This window comes from Bathycoccus prasinos (assembly GCF_002220235.1).
Source record: "Bathycoccus prasinos genomic : Chromosome_1".
In the NCBI taxonomy this organism is placed as follows: domain Eukaryota; kingdom Viridiplantae; phylum Chlorophyta; class Mamiellophyceae; order Mamiellales; family Bathycoccaceae; genus Bathycoccus; species Bathycoccus prasinos.
This window is the reverse complement of record NC_024008.1, coordinates 1,176,158-1,203,307: the sequence shown is the minus strand read 5'-3', so window position 1 is coordinate 1,203,307 and position 27,150 is coordinate 1,176,158. Positions and strand designations below refer to the sequence as shown.

The window sequence follows — 27,150 nt, the reverse complement described above, 5'->3', positions numbered from 1 at the left end:
AACAGGTGCCTTAATTAAACGGACCAAAAATAAGCAAAAAACGGTTCAATTTACAGACAGAAAAAAAATACACCAAGAGTTGGTTGACATTAAGAAGAAGAAGAAGAAGAAGAAGAATGGGGAAAAAGTTATCTGGAGCGCAGAAGAGGAAGAAGAAGAGGGAAAAGGAAGAGGCTGTTGAACGGGCGAGAGCGGATGTGGAGCGTTTGAAGCTTGGACCGACGAAGATATGGACGGGATTGGTGGTGCATCACAAGGATGTGTTTGTATCGCATGTGCTTCCGAAATTGAATAGGACAGATCGGTTTTTCTTTAAGAAGGTGAATGGAGAGAGTTGGAGTGTGCTTGAGTACGCCGGGTTGAACGTATCGGAAATCGGTTGCACTGTTTATGACTGTTTATCGATTTCGACGTTGGAATTGGTGTGGAATAACGTAGCTTGGGGAGAGAAAAGTAAAATTGGAAGAGTGATGGACCAAGCTTGGTTTTGCTTTCAGGTTGCTTTTACGAACAAACTCGAGTTGCTCAAGTGGGCGAGAGAAGTGAAACAGTGCGAGTGGGATAAACAGACGATTACTTTGGCAGCACTTATGGGTAATCTCGAGATGCTGAAGTATTGCTTCTCGAATGGTTGCCCGTGTGATGAAGAAGAGGCGTGTAAAGTGGCTGCTAAAGAAGGACACCTCGACTGTCTTCGACTTCTTTTCGACAAAGTGGAACCTTCGCGAGATACGGAAAAAGATGCGGCAATACAAGCAGCATGCGGTGGTCACTTAGACATCTTGAAATATTTCGTTGAAGAAAGAAAGATATCGGATGAGGGAAAGTTCACCTGCGTCGGAGGCGCTGCAAAGTATGGCCGAATCGATTGTCTCAAATACTTAGTCGAAGAGGCGAAAGTGCCTATTGACTACTGGGAACACGTCGCGGGAGCTCGTTACTACGAGCAACCCGAGTGCGTGAACTACTTGCTCGAAAAAGGGTCTCCAGAACCAACGGACGAACAATACGCTATGATTGTCGAGATCATAGAAAGGCAGCAAGGCTCTTAAAATAATGGCGGAAGCAATACCGGCGGAAGACTGATACAGAGAGAGAGAGAGTATGTCATACATTTTTACCTCAAAGTCCTCAACAGACCACACAAAATAAAACACAACAAATCATGTATGCACACTCGTCGTAAACGCGAAGATTCGTTTTGATCATCATCATGAGACGACGACGACAGTTGTTGTTCGCGGACTCGATAAAATCTGCGTTCATGCGACGCGTTTCTGAGACTGTGTCGTCGTCGTTACCATCGAGGAGCATCGACGTCGTTTTAGACGCGAGACAGGAGGAAGTCGTCGAGCGTTTATCGAGTTTGTGCGACGACGACGAGAACGACGAGAATGATAACAACAACAACAACTACTACAACAACAACAGTACCAGCGGAAAAAGAAGAAGTAAGAAGAGCGGCGTGTATTTGTACGGATCACCGGGCCGAGGAAAGACGGTACTCGTGGACAGTTTCAAGGATGCGTTCACGAACGAAGAGAAGAAAAAAATCAAGTCGCTTTCGTTTCGCTCGCTCATGGACGAGATGCACGAGAACTTGATGAAGATACGAAATAATGTGCGAAATCCAGTGCGAGAGATTGGGAGTCGGTATAAGAAAGCGCACGAGGTTTTAATCGTGGACGAGGTGGAGGTGACCGACGTCGCCGACGCGCGGATCTGGAAAGCGTTCGTGGAGAGTTACTTAACGGAAGACGACTTGGAAAGCGAGAAGAAGAACACGAAGAAGCGGGAGAAGAACGCGAAGAAGAGAAACATATTAGTGTGCACGTCGAATTTTAAGCCGAAACAGTTGTATAAAGGTGGGTTGAATTGGAAGAGTTTGCTGGTGTCGGAGGTTTTGAGCGAACGTTTGGATGCGGTGTCGTTGGACGGCGAGGAGCACGAGTCGCCAGAGAAATTTCGAGACTATCGAAAAGCTTCGTTCGCCGCAGAAGAAGCATCGGCACGTAAAATCGAGGGAGGGACGTCGTCGTTGTCGTCGTCTTCGTCGTCGATGATTTTCGGGGACGATGCCGACGCCAGCTTACGACTACACTGGGAAAAATTGCTTTCTTCGAAGAATAGGTCGAAAAGACACCATCATGCTCTTTCAGATCGATTGGAAAAAGATATACAAAGTGCAGCGACGAGTATCGAGGCGAACGCGAAAGCGGCGTACTTTGATTTCGCCGCTTTGTGTGGCGCGAACGCGAAATGGTCTCCGAGAGATTACGAGAATCTTTCTAAAGCGTACGAATTTGTGTTTTTGGAATCGATACCGGTATTAGACGTCGCCATTCTCGGTGAAGACGTCGTCCGGCGCTTCGTGATGGTCATCGACGCTTTATACGCGAACAAAACGAAGCTTTACTGTTCATCGCCATCGACGAAGAGCATAGCCGATTTGTTCCCGCAATCATCATCAACACCGTCGCGCGAAAACTCTTCCTCCTCAACTGCAACGGCAACGACAACGTTCGTATCCAAAACAGGAGGCGCCTCCGGGCGAAACGCGACCATGCTTTCCGAAAATATCGAATGGTCCGCCACCGGTTTAACCAAAGCCTCCCTAGCTGCGTTGTCCTCGGGGAGTTTCACGGACAAATCCAAGCCGAGATGCCAGTCGCGTTTGTACGAGATGAAAACCGAGGCGTACAAAAGAGACCGCCCGGCGTAGTACTAGTAGTACTAGTAGTAATAGTAGTAATAGTAATAGTAGTAATAGTAGTAATAGTAATAGTAGTAGTAGTACGCGAGAAGAGCCAACAACAACACACACAAATCGTGCGTGATGGTGATAGAAAAAAAAGGGAGTTGGCGGCAAAGGGTTTGTCGTCGCGCGTGTATTATTGAGCGAAAAGCTGCCTCTTTCCTGCTTAGAAAAGATGACGTGGAATCGCTGGATTTTCCTCCACAAAATCACTCTCGTTTTTTATCAGAACTCCACACACACGTACACATGTTTGCCGTTACCACGACTCCCACTTCGCTTTCATCCTCCGCGACGAGAAGCTTGAAGAATAACAAGTCGTCGTCTCTTTCGAAGCGCGCGAAGTGTTCCTCGATTGTTGTTTCTTCTTCTTCTTCTTCTTCTTCTTCTTCTTCTTCTAAGATGGATGAGAAATTCGATCGCCGGGAAATGTTAAAGAACGCGTTGGTCGCCTCGGTTGGCGTCGTCGCGGCGACTCCGATGCCGGTACGTTCGTTCGTTCGTTTGGTTTTACCGATGATCAGTCGCGTTTTTATGTGCTTCGTTGTCTTTCGTCTCGATCATCAAAAGGCGGAGAAGGAAACCCGACGCGAAAGCGCGTTTGTGGGTTTGATCTCTCACTTTTCTCTCTCGTCTCGCGCACTCGAAAGGTGAGAAAACGGTGCAAAAATGTACTGACGAAACGTTTTTTTTTTAATCTAATCTAACGACCACCAGGCGCTCGCGTTGTTCGGTATCGGCGAAAAGTCGGACGCGAAGTACGAAGAGGACACCAAGGAAGTCATCAACCAAGTTCGCGAAGTTTTGGACTTTCCGATGGGCGCCGACGGGAGAGAACAGTCCATCGAAAAGACGAGAGCGTTGACGAACGAGTGGGTCGCGAGGTACAGAAGATCTGGGGATTATTCCGGCAGACCGTCGTATGGTCTCACGTATTCCGCGTTGAACGCGGTGTCTGGGCACTTTAATAACTTCGGGACGAAATATCCGTTTCCGGCGAAGAGAAAGGATCGAGTTTTTGAGGAGTTGACGAGTGCGGAAACCCAAATTTCCCGAGGTCGCTAAATAGAGAGAGAGAGAGAGAGAGAGATTTATATATTATTATAGAAATGAGATGAAGAAAGAGGGAAGAGAGGTTCTTTGCATTTGCGCTTATAACAACATGTAGCATGTGTTTTATTATTCATTATACCATCTATGCGTGTCATTGTTAAAACCTGACGCTTACGCCACCTGTCTTTCGAACCTTTTTCGATGTGCGTTGCGCGCGAAACTATCCTCGTACCGCTCTCCTATTTTTAATCGTTGGCTTTTTCAGCCAGTTTTTGCTCTAAATGTTCGCACGCACCCGTCACAAACCCTTTCAAATCTTTCATGAATAACTCGCAATCTTCTTTCAGCGCTTTCCTCTCGTTCTCGTCTTCCACTTCCTTCGGTTCCTTCGCTTTCGCGTCGCGAATCTCAAACTCGTCGTCGGCGATAGTTTCGATGCTAATTTCCGGCACCGTGAACGTCCCGTCTACCTCAACGTAACCATCGTCGTAATCAAAATATTCGCCTTTCGTGTACGTCGCTTTTATCTCAAATTCCGTCGTTTCCAAATCTAATCCGTGTTTCATTTTTCCTCTCGACAAGACTATCGAACAGTTCCCAGTGAGCTTTTTCACACTCAACAACAAGAATCTTCTCCTCCATCCACCTCGAACCTCCTTCGATTTGATGTGCTCTTTTTCGCTCGCGAACCATAACTCATCTTTACACTGTCTCCTCAAAATTTCGTTCAACGTCGTTTCTGCCCACGATAAGTACGAGCGCTCCTCGAACGTTTGCGCCGCGTTCCATTTGCTTCCTTTCACTTTCTGGCTTTCTTCCTCCAATCTCAGAGACTCCTCCCGAGTGAGTTGTTTGTTGTTGTTGTTGTTGTTGTCGTTGCCGCCTCCTCCGTCTCCTCCTCCGGGGACGTTGTCCCACCAGTAATGGTAGCCTTTCTTGCTGTTGCATTCAAGGCCGGACATGTTTTCTCGAGTGCGTCAAAGTGGCGTTTTATACGTACTCGAAGAGAAAAATTCTTCTTTTTGCTTAAATATCTAAATATACATACGAGTATTCTACGCTCTAATCCTACTAAAGCCCGGTGCGTTGCCTTAACCGTTCCCGCGCGTTCCCAACCGAGGAAGCCGCGAAGTTTCCCCACGGCCCTCGTCCAAAACCTCTCGTGCTCGTGTTGTGTCTGCTCTCGATCGGCGGTAAGTGCTCGAAACTGGAGTGCTCCGCGTGTATCGGTTCTCGATGTTCGCATTTCTTATCCCAACACGTTTCACATAAGATGTAATTTTTGTCCACACATTGAGAACATTTGAAGGAGTATTGACCTTTCGGAGCGAGCGGGTCGGTCGTCCATAATCGTCGAGCGCCGGATTCGATTTCGTTTTGGCAGTGGCTACATTTTTTGTTCGGCGCGAGGTGGCGTCGGTTCACGCCGGAATCGGTCTCCGACTCTTTCGCCAGGCGAACGTGAGCATCTCTCGCTTTAATCGCCGGCTCTAATCTTTGCAGCAAGATTCGGCACTTTGTCAACAACTTTGCGTTCACTTCTGGTTTCTGCGTGTCCATCGTTAACTCCACCGCGTCCGCGGTTTCCGTAAAACCGCACGCCAACAAACACTCTCGCGCGAATCTCTTCGACCACACTTTCTCTACAAACGACCCCCCAGATTTCTTCGTCAATTTTCTGTACTTCCCTTCGTTCGGTTGTTCGCTGATATTCCTCAAAATCTTATATAAAACGTCTCTCGCGTCCACCCACTCCTTGCACTCGCGAGCGCTTTCGCACCGCGTCAAATACCGCAAAGGCTTCAAAATCAGCAAAATCTCTTCTCTGGTCACCCCGTCTCTCTCAAACAAGTCCACGTCTAATTCCAACTGAAACGTTTGAAACTGCTCCGGTTCCGTCCATCTAGTCTCGTTCGTCTCTCTATTTACGTAATACGCCCGGCCTCTCGTTCGTGCGTCTGCTTCGTCGTCCGAACAGAAATATTGTTCCCAATTGGACATGTTCCGTTTCTTCTTTTATCAATTCGGCAACAGAGGCGCTTTCTTCTTCCTCTTCCTCCCGAACAAAGAGGCGCACGGATTGCAGCAGTAGCAGTATAAACCCGTAAAGCACAAGGAGAGGAAAATCGGGTACCAAAACGCCAGGAGGAATGCAATCGAGAGTTTCATCGTTTGTTTGGTGCACGTTTTTGTGTGAATTTTCACTCCTTTTTCCTCGTTTGAATTTAAGGATAGACCACACAATTATACACAAACTTCTTCATTAAAGAGTTCAAATGTACATCAGCGCATCATCATCTCTGCTTCCGATATCGACGACGAACACCGAAACTCGGATTTTATCCAGCGCGTTCGCGACGTCTTCCTGTTCGGGAAGGAGGCGTTTTAGTGGGAATAAAAATGTACCGAAATCGAATTTCCGGGACGACCCCCGAGGCTCGAAGGCTCCTCGAAGATGTTTTCCGACGAGCGCGAGCGCGTCGTCGTCGTCGTCTCAGGATTCGACGATGACGCCGATTCAACTGCAAGACGTGGCGAGGAAACAGTTCGAGAACCGAGAGCGAAGTCGAGCGCAAATGGTACGTCATCCTCGTTTACTTTTTCTTTCTTCTCGGTGTGTTTGACCGAGAGAGGGTGTTTGGGAAAATTGTCTGACTCAGCACGAAAATTCTTCTTTTTTAGGTGGAACGGCGGTTACAAGCGTTTCGATCGGGAACTTTCGAACCGCCGAGACGAGAGAAAACGCCGTTTAATAAACCAACGCCGCATTTTTTTAGCGCAGGAGTGATGACGCCGAGAAGAACGGCGTTTTTGGAGTTTGAACGGTTGGAGACGTGTTGATGAGTCTCTCTTCTCTTTCTTTCTTCTCGCCGGAGGGAAGCCGAACGAACCGGAAGCCGAGCGAAAACGAAAATGTTGTACCAATACAGGAGTATATATTATTATTATTATTATTATTTAATGCACAGAATGCGACGATGTACGTTATGTGAGGAGCGTATGTGTGTGTGTGTGTCAGTTTTAGATGCGAGCTTATAAAAAGCATCGAGGCGCGCTTTGAACGCGTCGTTGAATCATTTTTAATAGAGAAATCTAAAATACAAATACAAAAGCTAAAAAGAACTACTCAACCCCCCTCTCTGCTACTTCTATCTCGGCCCTAAATACGTCACCTTTCTCACGAACTCCTCCGTGGTATCTTTTGCTCCGACCCCGGTCCCTCTCGGCGTCTTCCTCTCCAAAAGTTGATCCGGTCTCGGCACGAACGTTTGCGAACTCAATCGGCCTTTCGTCACTCTCACTTTCGTCCCGTCGTCTAAATAGCTCGATTGAATCCGAACTCTCCCTCCGGTATTCGGATCGACTAAGCTCACGTTCGAGTAATGTATCGGTTGTTCGACCGATAAAATCTGTCCCGGTGGATTCGGCTCCCCAGGTTGCGGTTGCGGCTTCACGTGTTTCTTCACCAAGTTTAACCCTCCCACGATCAGTTTGTTTTCTTTCCTGAACACTTTCGTGACTTGGCCAATCTGGCCTTTATCTTTCCCCGAGGTGACGATCACTCGATCGCCGGTGAAGATTTTCCACTTGTTGATGAGTTTGTTCGAGCACGCCTTGACGTGTTTGGTGACGTGTTTCGCCGAGCGGCGGAACGCGGAGGCGGAGGACGACGCGGACATGACGATGTTTTACTCCCCCAAAAATCAAAGCAGGGCTGAAATGTGACGATGATGATGAGAGAGAGATCCTTTCACGAATAAACCGCCAAACTTTTGCGACGACAAAGACGACAGTGAACGAAAACCGAACTCGCGCGCTCGCTTTTTCTCAAACGCAAGAGCGTGTATCCGTTTCCCTCTCTCTTTCCGATGTACTATTCTTCTTCGTATTTGTAGAGAATTTAGTGAGGAAATGTCTTCATTTTTTCCCCAACACAAAGAGGGAAAAGAGCAAAGGAGTGAAGGAGCGAGCGCGCTTCGTCGTCTTCTTTTGAGAACGATGGAGGCAGAGGAGGAGGATGAAGGAGAAGAGGAGCGCGAAAGAGGGGTAAAGTCGGAAATGGTGGTGGTTTCGCCGCCGTTTGCCGCGTCGGAGGACTCTTCTTCCAAATCGCGAGAAGAACAACAACAACAACAACAACAACAACAACAACGAGAGGAGACAAAGCCGTTCGAGCGGATCGAGTGGCCTCGACCGAACAAAACGAAACAACCCGGGGATATTTTATTCTGGCCGAGGACGGACCAACCGATAGCGTACACGCACTGGGCGGTATACATTGGTCGGAGGAAACCGATGGGGAATAAATTCGTGGAAAATGAAAGTTTTCCCGAGGCGGTGGTGCACTTGTGGGGCGCAGCGGACGCGAAGGATCGATCGATGTCCAAGGACGCGGCGGTGATTTACAGCGAATTGAGCGAGGTGAATTGCGAGAAGGATGCGCCGAGACCTTTTTGTGGGAATTATAAGTACGATTCGTTGTATACGCCGATGCGACCGAGTCAGATTTTGCATCGAACGTTTGTCGCTTTGGAGCATAAGTTTTACGAAAACGAATTCGGAGGGTACTCGGTGACTCTGAATAATTGCGAGCATTTCGCGACGTGGGCCAGGTACGGGTTTCAGCACTCGAGTCAGGTTGGGGACGTGTTGACGACTGGGTTGAGCGCGTTGGGGACGTTCATGATGGGCCCTCCGGGATTAGCGTTGGGGTACATCGCGGGCAACTTGGTCCAAGACGAAACCAGGAAAGCGAGGAGGCACAAGAATAACCAATTAGACGAGGCTATTAGATCCAGTTATCGGAACGAAAAGAAACAGATGAAACCAGGAATGACAGCGGAGGACAAAGAAGGAGAATCCTCGACGATATACGAAATTCTCGACGAAGAAGCCACTCACGACTTTTCGGACGAGAAAGAAGTCGACTGGACAGTTGACTGCCTCCTAGATTACGTGGAAACGTCAAACGTTCAATTTAGCCAAGAGAAACACGATAAATACGAGCAACACGATAAACACAGGGACGACAACCGGCCGTTTCGTGTGTCTCTGAAAGCCGCGGATGAAAACTCGGCGTTGTACAAGGACCGAAAATCCTCAGCCGGCCAAACGAACATCATCGACGTAGATTCGCGAGGTGAAGTCCGACTCGGCGGCAAAGCGCAACCCAAACCGGAGACCGACTTGAAAGAACTCGCCAAAGACTTGGGTAAAATAGGAAAAGAAGTAGGTAAAGGCATGCTCAGCATGCTCGGCTCCGTCGCCAACGACTTGGCCGAAGCTGCCAAGAAGAGACAAGAAGCGAGAGTAAAGAGAGAAAAAGAGGCGTTGGAAAAGTTGGAAAAATTAAAAGTCCAATCTTCTTCTTCTGCTCCTGCTGCTCCATCGAATACTGCAAACGACGAGAATAACCAACCGTCTGCTTCCAACAGTAACGAAGACCGTTTTTGATGTTGTCGTTGTAAAAATACTATCATCGCACGCGCTGTAAATAAATTACTACCCAAACTGGCAAACGCTCTAATTTTCACTCGTGCACAAAAAAAAGGGGAAAGAAAATTCTTCATTGCAAACACCTCTTCTTTTCGCGCGGCGAGTACTACTACTACATGCCTACCAAAGAGTACCGCATTCCAAAAAGGATCGAGAACGAGAATACCATGTCTGCGACATTAAACGATACGAACGGGGAGGACCCGAACCCGCGCACGGCGACGAAAATGCCCGCGCAAATCAAAAGTAAATTTGGTTTTTCCCGGAGCAACAAAACTATTCCCCAACCGAAATCGAATATCGTCGGTGGAGGAGGACAACAACAACAACAACAACAAAGGCAGCACTTTCAAGACATATCGAATAACAGCGGCGATAGTAACGGTGAGCATTTGAACAATTCGTCGAGAGGGTCGATGATGAAACATACGACGAATGGGTTGCCGAGAGATCCGAGGATTCGACGCCAGGACGGGTCCATATCGGGTGGGATTTTGTACGAAACTGGAGGACGAAAAGTGAACACCTCGAATACGAATACGACTCGCGGGGGTCACAATATTCGAGCACCGTCGGGGCCAGAAGACGAGGACGAGCCGTTTGAATTCGCACACACGTTAGACGAGGAAGAGATGCGGCAGAGAACGCCGGTTGGGGCAACGTATCGCAACACGCATCCGATGTTCGCGAACGGGTTCGGGAACCAACGCGAACAACCGTACGCGCCGAGCAGCCGCGACGGGTCGAATAGCACGATGGCGACGTCGTCGTTTGTAGTACCGGAAGTGCTCTATTGGAAGGATCCGGCGAGGACAACGTTGCACTTTTTCGGTGGGTTTGTCCTCATGGGCACGTTTTATGCGTTGTCCGCGGCGAAGGCGTCGGTGTTTTCGCACTTGGCGTACGCGATGTCCTTAGTGGTGATGGGGAAGTACGTCTTTGCCATTGCGTTCCCGAATGCGGCTAAAGGGATAACGATGAACCCAGAAAAGATGGCAATCAGAGCGAGGAATATGTGTTATAAATTCAACGCCTTCACGGAGAGGCACGAACGGTTTTTCGCGGGTAGAGATAACAAGGCGACGTTGGGCGCGTTTCTCGCGTTGCAAATGGTGAAATGTGTCGGCGGAGCGTTGTCCACGAGACAACTGTTGTTTTTGGCGTACATAGGAGCGTTCACGATGCCGTGCGCTTGGGAGAAACAAAAAGTATTCGTGTACGAGATGTATTGTAAAGTACAAATGGCGATGCAGGAGAAGTGGGCGGAGTTTTCGCCGAGAACGAAAGTGACGAGCGGGGTGTGCGGATCGGTGATGGTGTTCAAATTGGCGAGCGCGCAGACGAGAGTGAATGCGGTATTTTTAGCGCTCGTGTGTTATAGGATTATTAAGGAGCAACAGAGTTTGCGATTGCACGTGCAGCGGATGGAAGATGTAGTCGTAGGAAGCGTGCGGAGGATGAGCCGCTCGTTCGTGGACATGGTATCGCCAGTGCCGAAGCGATTCGGCGCGCGCAGTTAAAAAACAATGTTCTCTCAACTTATCCCAAATATACTCGGTACCTGGGTACTACTATTACTACTATTACTAAACCTAAAATAATATATTGTCACCATCATCGTTTCAATCTTCAAATGCTTTCAGCGCTTCTTTATTTTCATCGCAAAAAGTATTATCGAGAGGAGGATGGGAATTTGGCATATGGTCGGGGATTCGCAAATACATATCGAGCTGCGCCGCGATTTCGTTTAAGCATCGTCTCGCATAAAACGTCTTATACGGGGGAGGCAAAGTGTTTAACATCGCGCCGAGTTCACTCGCTTTTTGCATGGCGTCTTTTCCCTTGACGGGGTCTTTGTTCCCGTACACATCTTTTCCGTCGTAGTCTATATCTACTCTGTTATAAAACACGTTCACGGCAACCGACGGTTCGTTCGTCTCGCTCGGGAGCGACGTGACTCTGTGGAACCAAAGTGCCGGTATGTACAAAGCATCTCCAGGTTCGAGCGTACACACGTGTGCGCGCTCCAATCTAATAGCATCAAAGAGCCTGTAATTATACTCCAACTCTTCGTCGCAGCTGATCTCGTTTATAATTTTTTCGTCGAAGTTTTCATAGCCGCGCATATATTTTAATCTCGCGGACGAGCCCTCGACGTTCAACCACGGTTCACATTCTGGCGCGTACAAAATGACGCGTTTCCTACCGCTCAACTGGTGTAAGATATTGTCTCGAGTATCGAAATGCATCCACAGCGTTGTCCCTGGCGAACTAACGCGCAGAACAGAACTGTGCGTTACAACCGTACCATTACTATTAACATCACTATTATTCCGCGCCGCCGCGTAAAAGCGCTCGACCATTCTCCGCGTCTCGCGACATCTTCCATGAAACGTTGGAGTATCAAACGGATTGCGCTTTGTTTCTGGATCTTGGAAATCGGTCAGAACGTTCGCCGCTTTTTTCGGACCGTTCGTGTGACGCGTGTATAACTTCTCTCCTTTTCGTATTCTTCGAATCATCTCTCGCCAGGGCATTTTCTGAAACGTAAAATTTCTCGGCGTGTTTGGTTTCCTGTGCCCGGCGAGATCGACGTGTGTTGCGCTGGGGTCGTCGATCACGTGCACTTCCACGATCAAATCTTTAAGAAACTCCTCGCTGTTTGTATTTTCCACCGTAATACTCTCGTCCATATACGTTTTATCCGAGAACATCTTATACGGCTCGCCGCCAACGCGTGGATACAAATCTAGGGGATTCTCCGAAAGCGAAATCTCGGGAACATTCACGCTTCTCTCGTTCAAGTCCGGCGGCCATAAGCAACAATTAACCCTTTCACACGCATCGTCACGTCTTCTTCTTCTCGAGTACTTCCCCGGAGGACACGCCCGTTGTTCAACACCACCACCCGTCGTATTCGTCGTCGTTGTTTTTCGTTGCGGCATATTTCACACGCACACCTCTTTTTTTCGATATCTTTTTTGAGGAGGAGGAGGAGGCGAATTCTTTTTTTTTTGGTCAAACTGTCGTTTTTTTCAAGCGCATCAGTCAGACAGATTCGAGAAAAATTTTTAAAAAACGAGACACAAAGAAGAAGAAGAAAAAAAGAACTTCATCGCATCTCCACAAAAAAGCTTTGAGAGTTTCTTCGAAAAGCGCTCTGTGTACGCGCGAAAAGAAGAGGCGTAAGAAAGAAGAACATAAAGAACGAGATAGTATCGCGAGCATTCTTTTCTCGTCGTCGCGTTCTCTTTCTCTCTCTCTCTCTCTCTCTTCTGCTTTTGTGAACGTTGCACGACACACATTCATTTTCCCGGGTAAAATTTCAAATTTTAAAAAGAGAACGAAACATGTACGAAACGCCAAAGAATAACATCAACGATGATAATGATGAAGACAAAGAACCGAAAGATCTGCGCGCGAGACGCACACAAACGACGACACTTGATGACGCTCGCGTGGAAGGAAATATCTTCTTAATAAGGGACGAAAAAACCTCCCCGGAAGAACACGAATCCGCAGCCATTTTGTTCGAGCTGATGTCCGGCGCTGCGAGGGTGGTTTCCCAAGAAGGAGAAAAGAGGAAAAAGAGGAAGAAGCGCGGGAACGCGACGAACAACAACGCGATGATGAACAAAAACGCAAGTAAGATGATGAAAAAGACTTTGATGACTCCAATGGTGACGAATACGATGAAGACGACGAAGCGGAGATTATCGGCGAAGTTCGCGGATGTTGAGGAGACTCGCGCCAGAGACGCCGCTTCCGCCGAGAAAGAGAAGAGGAAGAAGCGAGAACCGAAGAAAGAAGAAACGACGAATGCATCGATGATGAAACGAGAGAAGCAAGGACAACTTCAGCAACGGAACATGTTTATGAATGATTTCGTTTGTAAACAGTTGGAGGCGGACGCGAGCGTGCCGAAAAGCTGGGTCGCGTTCGCGCGAGCGACGGCGCGAGGCGAAGACGCGGCGGTGATAGAAGCGTCGACGTGTTTAGACGACGCCGAGGACGAGTTTAAATATTTTAAAAGTAGACGGAAAACAACAGCGACGACGACGACGAGTAGCAAAAAGAAGAAGAACAACGAAAACGAGGACGAGGACGAGGACGAGGAGAACGAAGCGGGCGTAGAAGACCAGAATGGCGTTTTTATCGACGCCGCGTGTAGAAGAGCGCGATATTCAAAAGGCGTGACGAAACTGAGCGCGGATTTGATTCGACAGAACCCTTCCGCGGCGTGGTTGGAATGCATCGCGGCGGATGCGCACGATCGCGCACGACAAATCTGGCGTACTAAGAAGAGATGCGAAAAAATGCGCAAGCAAAGCATCGCTGCCATGTTCAGAGGCAAAACGATGAACGACGCCTCGGCGCAAAGCAATCGAGAAGCGGCGGTGGAGGATGTGAGCGCCATAGCGCTCGCGAACATCTGCGCAAACTGGGAACTTGGATTGGCCAAAGAGATAGAACTATATTGCGACCAGCTAGAAAATGTGGAACTGATTAGCGAGAAAGCGATTGCGGAGAGCACCACCCCGTCATCATCTGAAGAAAGAACATTCTCGATGGAGCAGTTTGAACGCTCAGACGACCCCGAACACCAAAAGGCGAAGCGGCTCGCGACGAAGCTTCGCACGCACTCAGAAAAGGTAGCGGCGCTGTGGAGACACAACGCCAAAGGTAGAAATGCTTTTTAATATGTATTATGTTTATATTCATTATATTTGTTGTATTACTCGCGTGTTTACTGGCTAACTCAGCAAACCCGCAAAACTGCTCGGTCCGGTTTCCACGTTTCGCTTCGGAAGACACGCAGCCACCATCGCGGCATCTTTGCTCTCGCCACCACCACCGAAGATGACTTGTGCAAATCCATTCATCGTGGATTCTCCGCACGGACGCGATGCGTCGTCTTCTTTACCGATACCGGCAAAGATGGAGTCGAATCCTGCGAGTCCTTGCGGAAGTAAGGAATTGGGAAAATCACCGGTGGAGGTGTTTTCCTTCTCGCCGTCTGGTTTCATCCACATTGAAATTGGCATGTCATTGTCGTCGTTGTTCTCTAAATCGGATTCTCCACCGTACTCCTCTTCCTCTTCTTCTTCTTCCGGCTCTTCTTCGGCTTCGAGCATCGGTTTACGGTTGCGTCTTTCGCGATTGCCGCCGTTGAGTTCGGCTTGCAATTTCAACGCCAACATCGAATCCGTCTCTGGTTTGATCTCTTTTGGCACCGGCTTTTTTGCAAACTTGCTGCTAGTATCTATTTTGCGCTTCTTTTCCTGACTGGAGGGTTTTATCGTCTCGAGCGGTTGTTCTTGTTCGTTGCCGTTCACGAACGCTCCGACGTCAAACGCCGACATGGTAAATTCCGGTGGCGGTAACGGCGTTCGCGTCCTTTCGTCAAACACGGTCGAAAAGTCAAACTTGTTGTTATTATTGTTCGCGCTATCTCTGTTCGCTATCATCTGTTCCTTTATCGCCATTTTTGTTCTATACGTGTAATCTTTTCTCTTCTTGTCCCCGCTTCCATCCGGCGGCGGCAACGGCGCGAATCTCCAACTGTATTTGATTTCAAACGTCTCCGGATACCCTCGCATCTCGTACGCTTTCACCGCGGTCATGTCGCCGATAATCTGCTTATCCCAAACAACGCACGGTTCTAAGTTCACCGAATTATCCCCTCGCATATTCGGACGCATGGTGAACATGAACGCTTTATTCCTCAATCCGTTCTCGTTTCCCGTTTTCCTCTTCTCCTCCTCTCTCGCTTCTCGTTCCAAAAGTGCAGCCGCCTCTTTCCATTTTTCGCTGAAATGGTCGCAAATATCCCCCAACTTTTTCCTCAACCGAAAGGTCAAATCTACGATTGGATTTTGTCTCGTCGATTTGATCGTATTCGATATCAGCTCTGAATCTGGCGTAAATCGAATGGTTATTTTCTTCTTCCCGTCGTCGCAGTGTTGAATCGCTTTCGCTTGGTCCATGTTGATCGCCAAGGAAGGTGACGTTCGAAAAGGTTCCGTCGTCGTCGTCGTCGTCGTCGTCGTCGTCGTTTCCAACGCTCTTTTGTGCTTCGCGTCTCCCGCGACGACTCGCTTCGGCGTCTTCATCTCCTCGTTGTTGTTGTTGTTCGTTCTCATCTTGTCTCCTACAACATGATCTCCTAAAGTCTTCTTCATCTTCGGCCGTCCCACCGGCGCTTTCCCGCTCTTCTCGACCACTTTCCTCCTCTCCTTCTCCATCAACTCCGCCAAGAAAATCGCGTTCCTTTTCACCTCCTCCGGTGAAAAACCATCACTCGTATCCGGAGGATAGTGTTTCGAGGACATGAACGCGAACCAGGCTTTCCAAGAGGACGCTCGATCTTCCTCGTTCGATTTGTCAATTTTTTTAAACTTTTTCTCCGAGTTGAGTAATTGCGTTCGAGAGAGGAGATTGTTGATGCGAGGGAAGATGTAATCTTGGTCCTCGTTTCGCCACATGTCTCGTTTTTTGTTGCTCGGAGACATTCTTTCTCTCTCGGAGGCTAAAGGCACACAAACGCGTTTCCTGGGAAGGCTAAAGGTCGCTGCTTTTGCTGATGTGATACGCGCGCGTATTCAAAGCGAGAGTGAGTACAAATGGAAGAAAATCTCGAGATTTCAAAATCGAAATTCTTTCTCTCTTTCTCTCTCTCCGAAAAGAAAAAGGAACGCAGAAACTCTCTCTTTTCCCTCTCTCTCTCTCTTTACGTTTGAAGTTTTCTCTCTTTCGTCCAAAGAAGGTGCGTTTTGAGCGCACGAACAGAGAGAGAGAGAGAGGGTATGATTTGCTCACGGCGTTTCGTATCTCTCTTCAAAAAGTGTGTCTCTCTCGTCGTGGGAGGTGTTGGATTTTTGAAAAAGTGACGAATTTTTCATTTGAACAGTCGGTCGTCGGTTGAAAAAAAAAAAGAAAAAAAAATCAGAATTTACTCAACTGTCCCCACGAGACCAACACACCTGCGCGTGAAGAAGCACAGAACACTTTTTTATTGTTGACACGCACTGCGCTTACTACTACTACTATACTAATACTAATACTAACACTTTAAGAAGAAGAAGAAGAATGGGCATCGGCACGCACAAAAACGACGCGCTCGTCTGCCTGAACGATTTCGCGTTCACCAACGCCTTGGTGAAGCAAGGGTCGAGACGAGACTGTTTTCGTCATCGGAAGCGCATCGACGACGACGGAGAAAAAGAAGAACAACGAGGAAACGATGCACAAAATTCGATTAGAAAAATACGCACAGAAATCATCGACGAAGGGAACTGCGTGTGCACGTTAGGTCAAACAGATGGCGATTTGAACAACACGCAGACGAAAGTGCACTGCGTGGTGACGGGAACTTTGAATAAACCATACGGGAGGTCCGCGGAAGGGTCGTTGAGAGTGCACGTGAAAATGTCACCCATGGCGCACCCGACGGACGCGCCGATCGAGAAGAATCGAGAACACGAAACGTGCGATGGTTTGTCGAGAATGCTGGAGAAGTGTTTTCGAGACGCGAGGGCGTTGGATTTGGAGAGTTTGTGCGTCAGTGCGGGGAGGTACGTGTGGCATTTAAGGTTGGATGTGACTCTTTTAAATCACGGCGGGGATTTGCCGTTGGCGGTTTCGATAGGCGCGAACTGCGCGTTAGGGAGCTTTCGGAGGTACGAGTGTTCGATAGATAACGAGACGAATCGCGTGACGTTTCACGAGGAACGGGAGAGCGTGAAGTTGCAGCTGATGCATCATCCAGTGGCCGTTCGGTTTGCGTTTTACGATGGAAGTAACAGCAAAGGGAGCGGGATAGACGAAAACGAAGAGAGCAAAGAAGATGCGGACGAAGAGGACGAGAACAACAAACCGCATCAGAAATACGGCGTATTGGTGGACGCAACCGTAGAAGAAGAGGCGTGCGCGATCGGGTTCGCGACAGTTGCGGTAAATGAACACGGAGAGACGTGTTTCTCGACCATGGATTTTATGGGCGAGAGATTAGGGAAGAGCGCGACGCGAGGCGTGGACGCGACGGCGTTGGCGGGAGTACACTCCACCGCGAGCGACGTAGCTAAAGTAGTGTGTAAGGAAATGAAAGAGGCGCACGAAATATTCGAGCAGAAGCGATTGGAAGAAAAAACGAGACGACGGAAATACGATCCAGACGCGCTCGAACGGGCGGCGATGAAAGTCGGCGAGGACGAAGAGAAAGAGGATGGCATTAAGGAAGCGTTACTCGAAGACGCAGAAGCGATGGACGCAGAAGCGCGCGCCAGCGAAGATTCCTCCGATGAAGATGAAGATGATGATGCAGAAGATAAAGAACACGTACCGTTGGTTTCGCTGAAACCTCCACCGAAGAACGCGTCTTCCTCTTCCTCCTCTGAGGAAGAAGAAGAAGAAGAGAAATCGAGCGACGCGGAAGGCGACGATATCGACGATATGTTCGATAAAGCAGAGAAGAAGCAGGCAAAGAAAAGAGCGAAAATTGCCGCGAAAACATGGGACGAGGCCTTACCCGGAGACGGGAAGAAATTATCCGACGCGGTCTTGAAGAAGAAGAAGTTGAATAAAAAGAAAGCGCCGGCCAAAGCGAAGAAATTAACATCATCGTCCAAGAAATGATTTCGTAGTAGAGTAGTACATAGCAAATACTACTCGTCGTAAGAGAACTAAAAACCTTACCTTTACATAGATTGATGAGGTAGTAGTAGGTATAAGAATAGATTTTTATTATTAGAGATTATACAACTTGGTATACTTTTCCGTCAAGTATTTCGTGAACGCTTCCGCATCGAGCGGCTTGCCCGTGACTAAAACCAACAAGTCATCCGCGGAATCGCATTCACTGCCTCGATCGTGGACGTTTACGCGCAACCATTCGCGAAGCGGCGCGAACGTGCCTTTTGCGATGTCGTCCTCCAACGTCGGCAAAGCTTTCTTCGCCGCTTCGAAGATTTGACACGCGTACATTGCACCCAACAGATACGTTGGAAAGTATCCGAACGCGCCAGACGACCAGTGGACGTCTTGTAAAACGCCTCGCGAATCGTCTTCGATGTCCACGTTCAAATATTGTTTCATTTTCTCGTTCCAAAGTTTTGGTAAATCGTCCACGGCGATTTCGCCGCGCATCAAACCAATTTCCAACTCCGTTCGCAACAAAATGTGCAACGGGTACGTCAACTCGTCCGCTTCCACTCGAATCACCGACGGGTTTCTCACGACGTTCAAAGACGCGTGCAACTGTGCTTCGGTCACGTTTTCAAATTCTTTCGGGAACGACTTCTTCAATTCCGGCAAAAGAAACGTGGAAAAAGACGGCGATAACGCGACCATGCGTTCCCACAACAACGATTGCGATTCGTGGACGCCCATCGAGTGCGCGCGCGATACGGGTTGATTCGCGTATTCCGTCACGTTTCTTCCTTGTTCGTACAAAGCGTGCCCGGTTTCGTGAATCGTCCCGGTCAAACCTTCCGACAAATCGTTTTCTTTGTATCGCGTGGTCATTCGTACGTCTCCGGGACCGCAGCCTCCCGTAAACGGATGCACGGAAACATCCAATCTCCCTTTTTCTAAATCAAACCCAAGCTTTAACGCGATCTCCTTCGATAACTTTGCCTGCGTATCCACGTCAAAAGTGCCATTGCTCACCACGTTTTCGCCTTTTTTCAACGCCACCGGCGACTCTTTCGCGTACACTTTTTGAATCAAATCCACGACGCACGTCTTCACGACAGGAAATATCTCATTGAGACGCTCTGCGGTCATTCCTCTCTCGTACTCGTCTAAACTCGTGTTAAACGCATCCTCCCCGGGTTTGATCAACTCGCACCTGCGTTTCACGAGATCAACCCACTCTTTCAATATCGGCGAAAACGTCTGGAAATCCTTCGCCGTTCTCGCCTTCACCCAAATTTGGTACCCCTCGGATTGTAACTCCGCCGCTTTCTTCGCCATATCGCTTGGAATTTTCGCCGACCGTTCGTACTCCTCTTTCGCTCTTTTCACGTTCGCGATATCTTTCGGACGTGAAGGTTGACTGTTCGCGATGAGTTTCCCTAATTCTGAATCGATAGATTTCTGATGAATAACCCCTGCTAATACCGCGGACGCTTTCGAACGCAACAAAGCCGCGTGTTCTCCACTCGGCATCATCGTCAATTCGTCCCACCCGGCTAAACCCGCCAACGAGGACAAGCAATCGATTTCAGCGAGTTTTTCTTTCAACCGCGAATACGTCGTTCCTTCTTCTTTCGTCGTGGACGACATCGCTTTTGCTGCTGGTAAAATTCTCACCACTCTTCTTCTTCTTTCAAACGAGAGTGTTCGTCTCGTCGTTCTCGTTGTCGCGCGAGAAAAGGCCAGTGCCATTCTATTGCGCGCGCGTGTTTGAAACAATGATGAAACAATTCACACAACTTGGGACACGAAATGACAGACACAAGACAGAGAGGAAAAAGTACGAAGCAAAAAGGTGGGAGAAAAAAGCAGAAAAGCAAAAAATGTGAAGGGAGACAAAAACGACGAAAAAGGAAGGATGAATTTTTTCGGATAAAATGGAAAAGAGCACGCAAAAGTCACGAGAGGCGTTACCCTATTATTTGACGCGACTTTTCTCTACTCCGCCACAACGAGAGACCACATCATGGCGGACAGAGGCGGAGGACTGAAGACCTCGTCTACCGCGAAGAACAACAAGGACAACAACACGAACAAAAAGAAATACTACGCGGTCGCGAGTGGACGAAAACCAGGCGTGTACGAAACCTGGGACGAGTGCAAAAAGCAAGTGTTCTCGTTCCCGAACGCGCAGCACAAGGTAAATACTAATACTTTCCCCCCGTCCTTTCCTCCCTTTGCGCGCGCGAATGCGCTGCTCTCTGATGAAAGAATCTCTCGAATCTGACATAAACGCGTTGCCTTTCTCTCTCTTATTCTTATTAAAGAGCTTCTCGGCGCGAGCAGACGCCGAGGCGTGGGTGAAAACAAACGTCGTCGAGAATCCATCGTCTTCCTCCATCGCCGCCGAGGTGAGACCAACGATTCCGACGAACACGCAAAAGAGGAAAGCGCATACAAACAGCACAAAACAAACTTCGATTACAGAATACCTAGACAAAAATGAAGAGGAGTTTGAGGACGACGACGATGGATGGACGACGGAATACGAACCGATGAAACCACTTTCATCACCACCGGCGAAAAGAACAACAACAGCGAGGGGGAAATCCAACGGTAACAACACCAAGAGAAAACTCAACACGTCCGCGAAAGCGAACGCGGAAGAAAACGTACCCTTCGTTTTGGAATTCGACGGCGCGTCGCGAGGAAACCCGGGACCGGCCGGTGCTGGAGCGTTAATTCGAGCGCCGAGAATACCGTCAGACGCGAGAGAGGAAGAAGAAGAAGAAGAAGAAAGGTGTGGTGAAATCATCAAAGAGATTTGCACGTCGTTGGGTGTCGCGACGGTGAACGAGGCGGAGTACCACGCGTTAATTACCGGGTTGAAAGCAGCCATTGAACTCGGGATCGAGGATATTCGGGTCCGAGGCGATAGTAACTTAATCGTCAGTCAAGTGAAAGGCGATTGGAAAGTGAAAGAGCCGAGGTTGATTCCGTTGCACGCGGAGTGTAACGAGATGAAGAAGAAGTTTCGCAGGTTTGATATAGCGCACGTGAGAAGGGAGTTTAATAAAGACGCGGACGCTTTGGCGAATAGCGCTATAGATGATGGAACGCACACGAACGATTACGAGTATAAGATGAGTGGGAGCGGCGGCGGCGGATTTTCCGGCGGCGGCGGTGAAGGCTTGGGTGGCGGGAACGCGAACGCCGCGGCGCGAATGGTTCGACGAGCGCACTACGCCAACATCGCGAGAGCGACGTTGTGTACCATGCGCTTCGCTCGAATAGCTTTGCTGTAAAAAGATGTATAACAGAAGAAACTGTAGTAGTAGTATTAAGAGGACGAAGAAGATGTACTCGTTAATCGTATTGTCGTTGATGATGATATAAATACATGTGCTAAAATTTACTTCTTTGCCGCCGACGATTTGTTGAAGAAGCCTTTCTTCTTGGCCACAGACTCTTGTTTTTCAACCACCAAGCTCGTCGTCGTCACCTCTTTCTTCTCATCTTCAACTTCAACTTGCTCTTCTTCTTTGACTACTTTCGTCGGTTTGCTAAGCACGCGTTCCGTCTCCTCTCGCGCGATTTCTCTCGCCGCCGCCATGGCATCCTTCTTCGCTTGCGACAACTTGTTCTCCATTTCCTTCTCCTCCTTCGCGCGTTTCAGCTCTCGTTCTTTGCGTTCTCTCTTTTCTTTTCGCTTCCGATCTTCCTCTTTCTTCATCGCCTCAAACGCTTCCCGTTCTTTCTTCAACGCATCCAGTTCTTGCTCGAAACGCTTCTTGCGCTCCTCGTTTTCCTTCTCAAACTCGGCCCGAATGTTCTCCGCAGCTAACCGCTCGCGCTCTTCTTGCGCTAAGCGAATTCGTTCTTTCTCGGATTGCTTAAATTCAGGCGTTCTCGGGGAGGAGAGTTTTTCGGAGTACGCCGCGGCGTCGTTCGCGGTGCCGTACGCCGCTCGCGAAGGTAACGGCGGACGGCCGTTACCTTTCCCGCCAGTCTCTTCGTCCACGTCTTGGCGTTGTAACACGCCCGGAATCGCCCACGGGTGCGACACGGAGCTCGGGTACTTTCTCGCGATAGCTAACAAGGCGACGGCTAAAGCTACACACGCGGTACCGATGGCAATGAATGGCGGAGAGTATTCCGCCCACTGCACGAAGGCTTCTTCGCGGTTGCGAGGCTTTTCTCTCGTTTTCTTCCTGATGTCCATCTCGATGGCTTCGGTCAAGTCGTGCGGAGAGACAATCTTCTTGCTGCTGCTCGACGATTTGCTGCTGCTTTTGTTGTTGCTGCTGGATTTTACCGACGATGACTCTTTCTTGCCGACAGAGGGAGAGCTTTCCTTCGAGGATGAAGGAGCGCTCGTCTTGCCCGCGCGTCGAGGCGCTTTCGTCAACGGCTTATCAACCGTTCCGCTCGTCTCTTTCAAAGCCTCTTGTACTTTGGAAGAAGATCGAGAAGAAGAAGAAGATTTCTTCGACGCGTAAGCTTTGCCGGAAGATCTTGTTGATCGATCGTTTCTTTGCTGTTGAACTTGTTCGACGAAATCTTCTCCTCGCGCATCTTCGTAGTCTTCGTCGGTGAGATCCTCGATTGGTTGCGCGTAAGAGGACGAGGAAACCAAGGTTTGTTGACGCGGCGTCCACGTGCGCTGCGGTAATTGCTGACGTTGTTGTTGCTCTTGCGCTCCCGTAGCAGGGACGCGAATAACGACCGGTCCGTTTGTTGCCGCGAATTCCATCTCCGTGTTCGCTCTGCGCAACACCATGGTGGATTTCTTACACGCATTCACCGAGAACGAGCAACTCGCGTATCGAACGGCTTGGCACTCGTACACTTCAGCGACAAAACTTCTTTCGAGCTCACTCGCATTCGCGCTCGCGTCTGGGCACGCGCGCGTTTGCTTACAACTCTGATCCGGGTGTTGCTCGGGGCCGAGTAAAACGCCCTTGGAAGATTCAACGCACGCGTTGACGACGCCAGAGGTTGGGCACTGCGCGTTCCCGAGCTGTCTCGCGGTATCGCACGCCATCGACGCGTCGCCGTTCGGCGTCTCGTCGACAACATCGTAACAGTGGTGCTCAGCCTCGTCGGCTTTGCCTGGGCACGCGCACGAGCACGAGCCGTACGCCGAAGGTGAATCTTCAAAGTTGTTCGAACGAATCGGCGCGTCGGTGAGTCGTTGTGGCGCGAGGTTTATTCCGTTACGCAATCGACTCTTGTCGTCGCCTAGCACGCTCTGTTCTCTCTCGTCGTTCTCTTCCCTCAGATTCCCGTTGTATTGTTGTTGTTGTTGTTGCCTTTGCTCTCGCGATTCTTCGCGATGGATGTTGCGTTCAATTCTTTGAATATTCTCACTGTTCAACTCTTCTTCTTCTTCTTCTCGCGCTTTCTCGTCGTCGACAATGTTGCGATTTCTCCTCGATGCGAGTAATCTTTGCTGCGTCGCCGCATCAGATCGAGGTTGGAGAAATACTCTGCGTTGCGCGTTGCGTTGTCGCATTTGGTGCACGTACGGTGACTCGCCCAAACTCGCCGCTTCTTCCGAAGACATGGCCCCGTCGCCGAGCTTCGCCGTATCTTTCTTCGCGCCCATCATCATGACTCTCACCGGGACGTCGCCTACGACAGCCATTCTCGCCATGTTTTGCGTCGGCGTCAACACTTGTCGGAACCAACTTGTCTTCTTTGTTTCTTGCGCGGAACCTAAACTCGGGACGGAATACTCGTGCGGCTGCGCGTGTTGCACCGCCGGATATTCCGGCACCGCGCTGAACTTTGCGTCCTCGTCGCCGGCTTTCTTCTTCGCCGCTACCGTTTTCGCCGCCGCTTCTTCGAGTTCCGCCATTGGCGTTTTTAAGAATTTCGGGTCGATGCCTTGCTCTTTGTAATACTCCTCCTCGACGACGGTCGGTTCGTGTTTGGACATGTGAATGGCGTCTTGCCATCTTTGCATGGACCCGTACACGTCTTGGCCGGCTTTGACCGCTTTCTTGTGCTCTTGCAAAAATTCCGCGGCCGAGTTCACGGCTTCTACGTAATACCCACCAATCATCTCTTTCCAAACTTGGTCGTGGATTTCGCGGTCTTCTTCGTATTCTTGGACTTTCCTGCCGTCCGCGGTGGTGACCACGGTTCCGTCGCCAATCGGCACTCTCTTCGGTCTGCCGCTTTCCGGATCAATGACCACTTTCGTGTTCATCTTCTCCTTCCCGTCTGGGCCAATTTGAATGCCGCTCTCTTGCTGCGCTAACGCCGACAAGTGCGGCTCCCCGTCCACCACGCGAAACTTTCCGTCATCTAAGCCTTTCATGCCAATCGTATCCGGCTCTAATCCAACCTTGGCGGCGCCCCACAACGCGTGCGCTAAAAACGTATCGTCTCTCTGGTAACTCTCGCAATTACCCGTTTCTCCGCTCGTTCGCCCAAAAGTCACAATCGCGATGTTTTCTTTCGGCAACATGAAAATAGCGGACCCTTTATCGCCGAGAGTCATCGCCACGAACGACGTCGTCGACGCGCCGAAAAGAGGACCGCGCAAATTCTTCGCCGCGTGGCCGCACGGGGTCGACCCCAACGCCACCGGCGAACAGCACGTCGCTTTCTTCGGGATTTTCTCGTCTTTCTCCAACGGTTGGTGCACCCACGTCAATAACCCGTGCTTATCGTTTTGCTCGGTTTGCGTGAACACCTCGTACGCGAAGTCTTTGTTGAACAACTGAATGGAATGCCCCGTTTTGTCTAAAGTCACGCCTTTGTTCAAAAACAGCTGCGCCAACTTCAACGCGTCTCTGCAAGACAAACTGAACCTCCCGGTGAGCGAAAATTCCCCGTCCGTTTGATCGTCGCCGTTCAAAAAAGCCTCTTGCAACCCGAGCGGTTCTAAAACCGCCTTTGTCGCCCACTCCTTCGCGTCTCTCTTCACCCGTCTAAACACCGCGTGCTGAATCGCATCCTCCACGACTTTCAAATACAACGAATTCCTGTGATCTCTATCGAAACTATCGTCCAAATCCCACTCTTGTCCGGGTTTGTTCGCTCTTTGGTTCTCTTCTACCGCGCCGCCGTGCGTTTGCTGCAAAATATGCCTCGCCGTCACCGTCGTATCTTTCCCGAAAATCTCAACCGCTAACGGCGTGTAATCTAACAGCGGCTGATCGAGTTCAATCAACCCGTCTTTCACCGCGGCACCAATCATCGCCAGCGATAAAAGCGCGCCAGATGTATCCGTCGTCCTTTTCGCGTTTGGACTCGAGGCAAAACCTGGGTAGTTTTCGTGCACGATGGCGCCGTCCTTGGCGACTAAGAAGCAGTCTCGCCCAGGGAGGACCGAGAGACGCGCGTCTGCCGTCTGTGTATTCGTAGTGTATGATGAATAACGACGCGTAATAAAAGAAACGTTCATAAAGGTCAGTCGTCGTCGAAAACGAGGATCGAAAGAAAGACCAGACGCGCGCCAAAAGATGATTTTTAAACGAGAGAGAGAGAGAGAAGAGGAAGAAGAGGACGACAAATGTTCCCCGACCTCCAAATGCGAGCCGCGGCTCTCTCGGATGAGATACAAAAAGAGAGAGAGAGACAAAAAGAATACACGTACCTCTAAGCTGCTCTGACTCAAACCTTTGGACGCGGGGGTGGCGAATTGCCACTCTCCTCCTCCCTCGCTGCCGTGCGCGTCCTTTTGTGCGCTGTCGTCATCATCCTCCGGAGCGATGGTCTCGGGCGTTGTTCTCGTCGTCGTTTTCCCCAAAGAAGAGGATGGATTTTGTTCTTCGAACGATGCCAACTCTTTCTGCGCGTGCACACCTGTTATACTCGTCGCCAAATCGAGAATAATAAGAAACAACAGCGAGGACGAAACGACGGCGAAGAAGAACGTCATCGTTCGTCCGTTCGTCGTCCTCCGCGAGTTCGTCGTCATTATCCTCTCTCTCCTATACGTGTGTGTGATTTTTGACGGGGAGTCTCTCTTTTGGTTCTCGTTGTGTTCTTGTTAAACCCTACCTATGGTAACAAACCCTAAACAAAAAGTGCTCTAAAATTTTTTTGTGGGGAATATGCACAAAAAGCAGAAGAATTTCATCGCATCACAGAACACACATATTTAAGACATAGCACACGCGCGCGCTCATTATTTAACCAAGTCGTCGTGCGCACGGAAGAGAGGCGCAACACTACTCCAAAAACAGTGAAACTCGTTTTTTATTATAAAGTTCTCTTTGAATGATTTATTAAAGTTCTTTTTACGTTGAATTATATACACTAATAAGAGCTTAACGAAAGAAGGAGAGAAAAAAAATGGTGGCGGTTGTGGTACCCTCCCCTGGGGGTGTTCCTTTTTTTTCTTCCTTTGTGTTCGCGACGACTTTGACGACGACGGCTTCGTGGTGTTCTCCTCGAGGAGGAGGATCAGGTGCTCGTGGAGGAAAACGCGCGTTTCGTTTTAAAGCGGTTTTTGTTGCGAAAGGAGGAGGAGAAGGATTTGTTGGACGAGAATGGATAATTGGAGAAGAACAGAAAAGCTCTCGTGGTGGTTTTTTAACGAACTGTAGTAGGAGGAGTAAAAAGAGGAGTGGTGCGACGAAGATCACGAAAAGCGTTTTAGACGAGGAGAAAGAGGAGAAGAACACAGAGAACGGCGATTTTACCGCCAAAAGTGTTGGTAAAAATCAGTGTCACTATTGCGACCGAACCGCGTCCTCTCGATGGTACAAGAACAAGACCCAATGCAACGCCTGCTATAACCGAGCGAGACGAATTCGGATTAAGAATGATCTCCAAACGCACTCGTGCGAAATGTGTCAAACGTCGAGTTCGGTCGAGTGGTACCGAAACAAGTTCGTCGGCGGGAAAACTGGGCGGCTGTGTCATTCGTGTTACTGTCGGGAACGAGCGACGGCGCTCGACGTGAGGTGCGCGCAGTGTCAGAACGAAAGGACGAGCGGGAACTGGGCGATACCGAAGAATAAAGGCAAGTTTAAACACGGAGATCGGTTGTGTAACGCTTGCTACAGAAGGGAATTAGTCTCTTTGAAAGTAGAGGCGCGACGCGAAGAGGAAAAAATTACGACGAGCGAAGGAGGAGGAGGAGGATCGCATATGTATTCGCGTCGATGATTTATTTATCATTATTGTACAAATATCTATTATCTAATGTTGATGATGCTACCTACGTATGTAAAAAAGCTCTATCTAATCTC

The 27,150-nt window shown here is 49.3% G+C and overlaps 16 protein-coding genes across 16 annotated transcripts; 9 read left to right on the top strand and 7 right to left on the bottom strand.

The window, feature by feature from the left end:
• Positions 1-116: 116 nt before the first annotated feature.
• Positions 117-1,052, top strand: Bathy01g06630 (the record flags this gene model as incomplete). The annotated part of the gene is made up of 1 exon (XM_007515555.1): positions 117-1,052. One exon carries the CDS (start codon positions 117-119, stop codon positions 1,050-1,052), a length of 936 nt encoding a protein of 311 aa, XP_007515617.1.
• A 161-nt stretch (positions 1,053-1,213) lies between these two features.
• Bathy01g06620 (predicted protein) lies at positions 1,214-2,722 on the top strand (the record flags this gene model as incomplete). Its single annotated transcript, XM_007515509.1, has 1 exon — positions 1,214-2,722. One exon carries the CDS (start codon positions 1,214-1,216, stop codon positions 2,720-2,722), a length of 1,509 nt encoding a protein of 502 aa, XP_007515571.1.
• A 435-nt stretch (positions 2,723-3,157) lies between these two features.
• Positions 3,158-3,820, top strand: Bathy01g06610 (photosystem II 11 kD protein; the record flags this gene model as incomplete). The annotated part of the gene is made up of 2 exons (XM_007515288.1): positions 3,158-3,358; positions 3,473-3,820. The coding sequence occupies 2 exons, from the start codon at positions 3,158-3,160 to the stop codon at positions 3,818-3,820; spliced, it is 549 nt and encodes a 182-aa protein (XP_007515350.1).
• A 233-nt stretch (positions 3,821-4,053) lies between these two features.
• Positions 4,054-4,770, bottom strand: Bathy01g06600 (unknown protein; the record flags this gene model as incomplete). Its single annotated transcript, XM_007515305.1, has 1 exon — positions 4,054-4,770. One exon carries the CDS (start codon positions 4,768-4,770, stop codon positions 4,054-4,056), a length of 717 nt encoding a protein of 238 aa, XP_007515367.1.
• Positions 4,771-4,879: 109 nt separating this feature from the next.
• Bathy01g06590 (unknown protein) lies at positions 4,880-5,809 on the bottom strand (the record flags this gene model as incomplete). The annotated part of the gene is made up of 1 exon (XM_007515371.1): positions 4,880-5,809. The coding sequence occupies one exon, from the start codon at positions 5,807-5,809 to the stop codon at positions 4,880-4,882; it is 930 nt and encodes a 309-aa protein (XP_007515433.1).
• Positions 5,810-6,957: 1,148 nt separating this feature from the next.
• On the bottom strand, positions 6,958-7,488 carry Bathy01g06580 (50S ribosomal protein L24; the record flags this gene model as incomplete). The annotated part of the gene is made up of 1 exon (XM_007515469.1): positions 6,958-7,488. The coding sequence occupies one exon, from the start codon at positions 7,486-7,488 to the stop codon at positions 6,958-6,960; it is 531 nt and encodes a 176-aa protein (XP_007515531.1).
• A 319-nt stretch (positions 7,489-7,807) lies between these two features.
• On the top strand, positions 7,808-9,262 carry Bathy01g06570 (predicted protein; the record flags this gene model as incomplete). The annotated part of the gene is made up of 1 exon (XM_007515210.1): positions 7,808-9,262. The coding sequence occupies one exon, from the start codon at positions 7,808-7,810 to the stop codon at positions 9,260-9,262; it is 1,455 nt and encodes a 484-aa protein (XP_007515272.1).
• Positions 9,263-9,471: 209 nt separating this feature from the next.
• On the top strand, positions 9,472-10,824 carry Bathy01g06560 (predicted protein; the record flags this gene model as incomplete). The annotated part of the gene is made up of 1 exon (XM_007515271.1): positions 9,472-10,824. The coding sequence occupies one exon, from the start codon at positions 9,472-9,474 to the stop codon at positions 10,822-10,824; it is 1,353 nt and encodes a 450-aa protein (XP_007515333.1).
• Positions 10,825-10,926: 102 nt separating this feature from the next.
• Positions 10,927-12,249, bottom strand: Bathy01g06550 (predicted protein; the record flags this gene model as incomplete). The annotated part of the gene is made up of 1 exon (XM_007515257.1): positions 10,927-12,249. The coding sequence occupies one exon, from the start codon at positions 12,247-12,249 to the stop codon at positions 10,927-10,929; it is 1,323 nt and encodes a 440-aa protein (XP_007515319.1).
• Positions 12,250-12,654: 405 nt separating this feature from the next.
• On the top strand, positions 12,655-14,004 carry Bathy01g06540 (unknown protein; the record flags this gene model as incomplete). The annotated part of the gene is made up of 1 exon (XM_007515348.1): positions 12,655-14,004. One exon carries the CDS (start codon positions 12,655-12,657, stop codon positions 14,002-14,004), a length of 1,350 nt encoding a protein of 449 aa, XP_007515410.1.
• Positions 14,005-14,058: 54 nt separating this feature from the next.
• Positions 14,059-15,816, bottom strand: Bathy01g06530 (unknown protein; the record flags this gene model as incomplete). The annotated part of the gene is made up of 1 exon (XM_007515516.1): positions 14,059-15,816. The coding sequence occupies one exon, from the start codon at positions 15,814-15,816 to the stop codon at positions 14,059-14,061; it is 1,758 nt and encodes a 585-aa protein (XP_007515578.1).
• A 577-nt stretch (positions 15,817-16,393) lies between these two features.
• On the top strand, positions 16,394-17,938 carry Bathy01g06520 (predicted protein; the record flags this gene model as incomplete). Its single annotated transcript, XM_007515681.1, has 1 exon — positions 16,394-17,938. The coding sequence occupies one exon, from the start codon at positions 16,394-16,396 to the stop codon at positions 17,936-17,938; it is 1,545 nt and encodes a 514-aa protein (XP_007515743.1).
• A 111-nt stretch (positions 17,939-18,049) lies between these two features.
• On the bottom strand, positions 18,050-19,588 carry Bathy01g06510 (metalloprotease; the record flags this gene model as incomplete). The annotated part of the gene is made up of 1 exon (XM_007515067.1): positions 18,050-19,588. The coding sequence occupies one exon, from the start codon at positions 19,586-19,588 to the stop codon at positions 18,050-18,052; it is 1,539 nt and encodes a 512-aa protein (XP_007515129.1).
• A 376-nt stretch (positions 19,589-19,964) lies between these two features.
• On the top strand, positions 19,965-21,243 carry Bathy01g06500 (ribonuclease H; the record flags this gene model as incomplete). The annotated part of the gene is made up of 2 exons (XM_007515096.1): positions 19,965-20,138; positions 20,266-21,243. The coding sequence occupies 2 exons, from the start codon at positions 19,965-19,967 to the stop codon at positions 21,241-21,243; spliced, it is 1,152 nt and encodes a 383-aa protein (XP_007515158.1).
• Positions 21,244-21,350: 107 nt separating this feature from the next.
• On the bottom strand, positions 21,351-25,832 carry Bathy01g06490 (predicted protein; the record flags this gene model as incomplete). Its single annotated transcript, XM_007515075.1, has 2 exons — positions 21,351-25,301; positions 25,548-25,832. The coding sequence occupies 2 exons, from the start codon at positions 25,830-25,832 to the stop codon at positions 21,351-21,353; spliced, it is 4,236 nt and encodes a 1,411-aa protein (XP_007515137.1).
• A 416-nt stretch (positions 25,833-26,248) lies between these two features.
• Bathy01g06480 (unknown protein) lies at positions 26,249-27,067 on the top strand (the record flags this gene model as incomplete). The annotated part of the gene is made up of 1 exon (XM_007515705.1): positions 26,249-27,067. The coding sequence occupies one exon, from the start codon at positions 26,249-26,251 to the stop codon at positions 27,065-27,067; it is 819 nt and encodes a 272-aa protein (XP_007515767.1).
• Between the last annotated feature and the right edge of the window lie 83 nt (positions 27,068-27,150).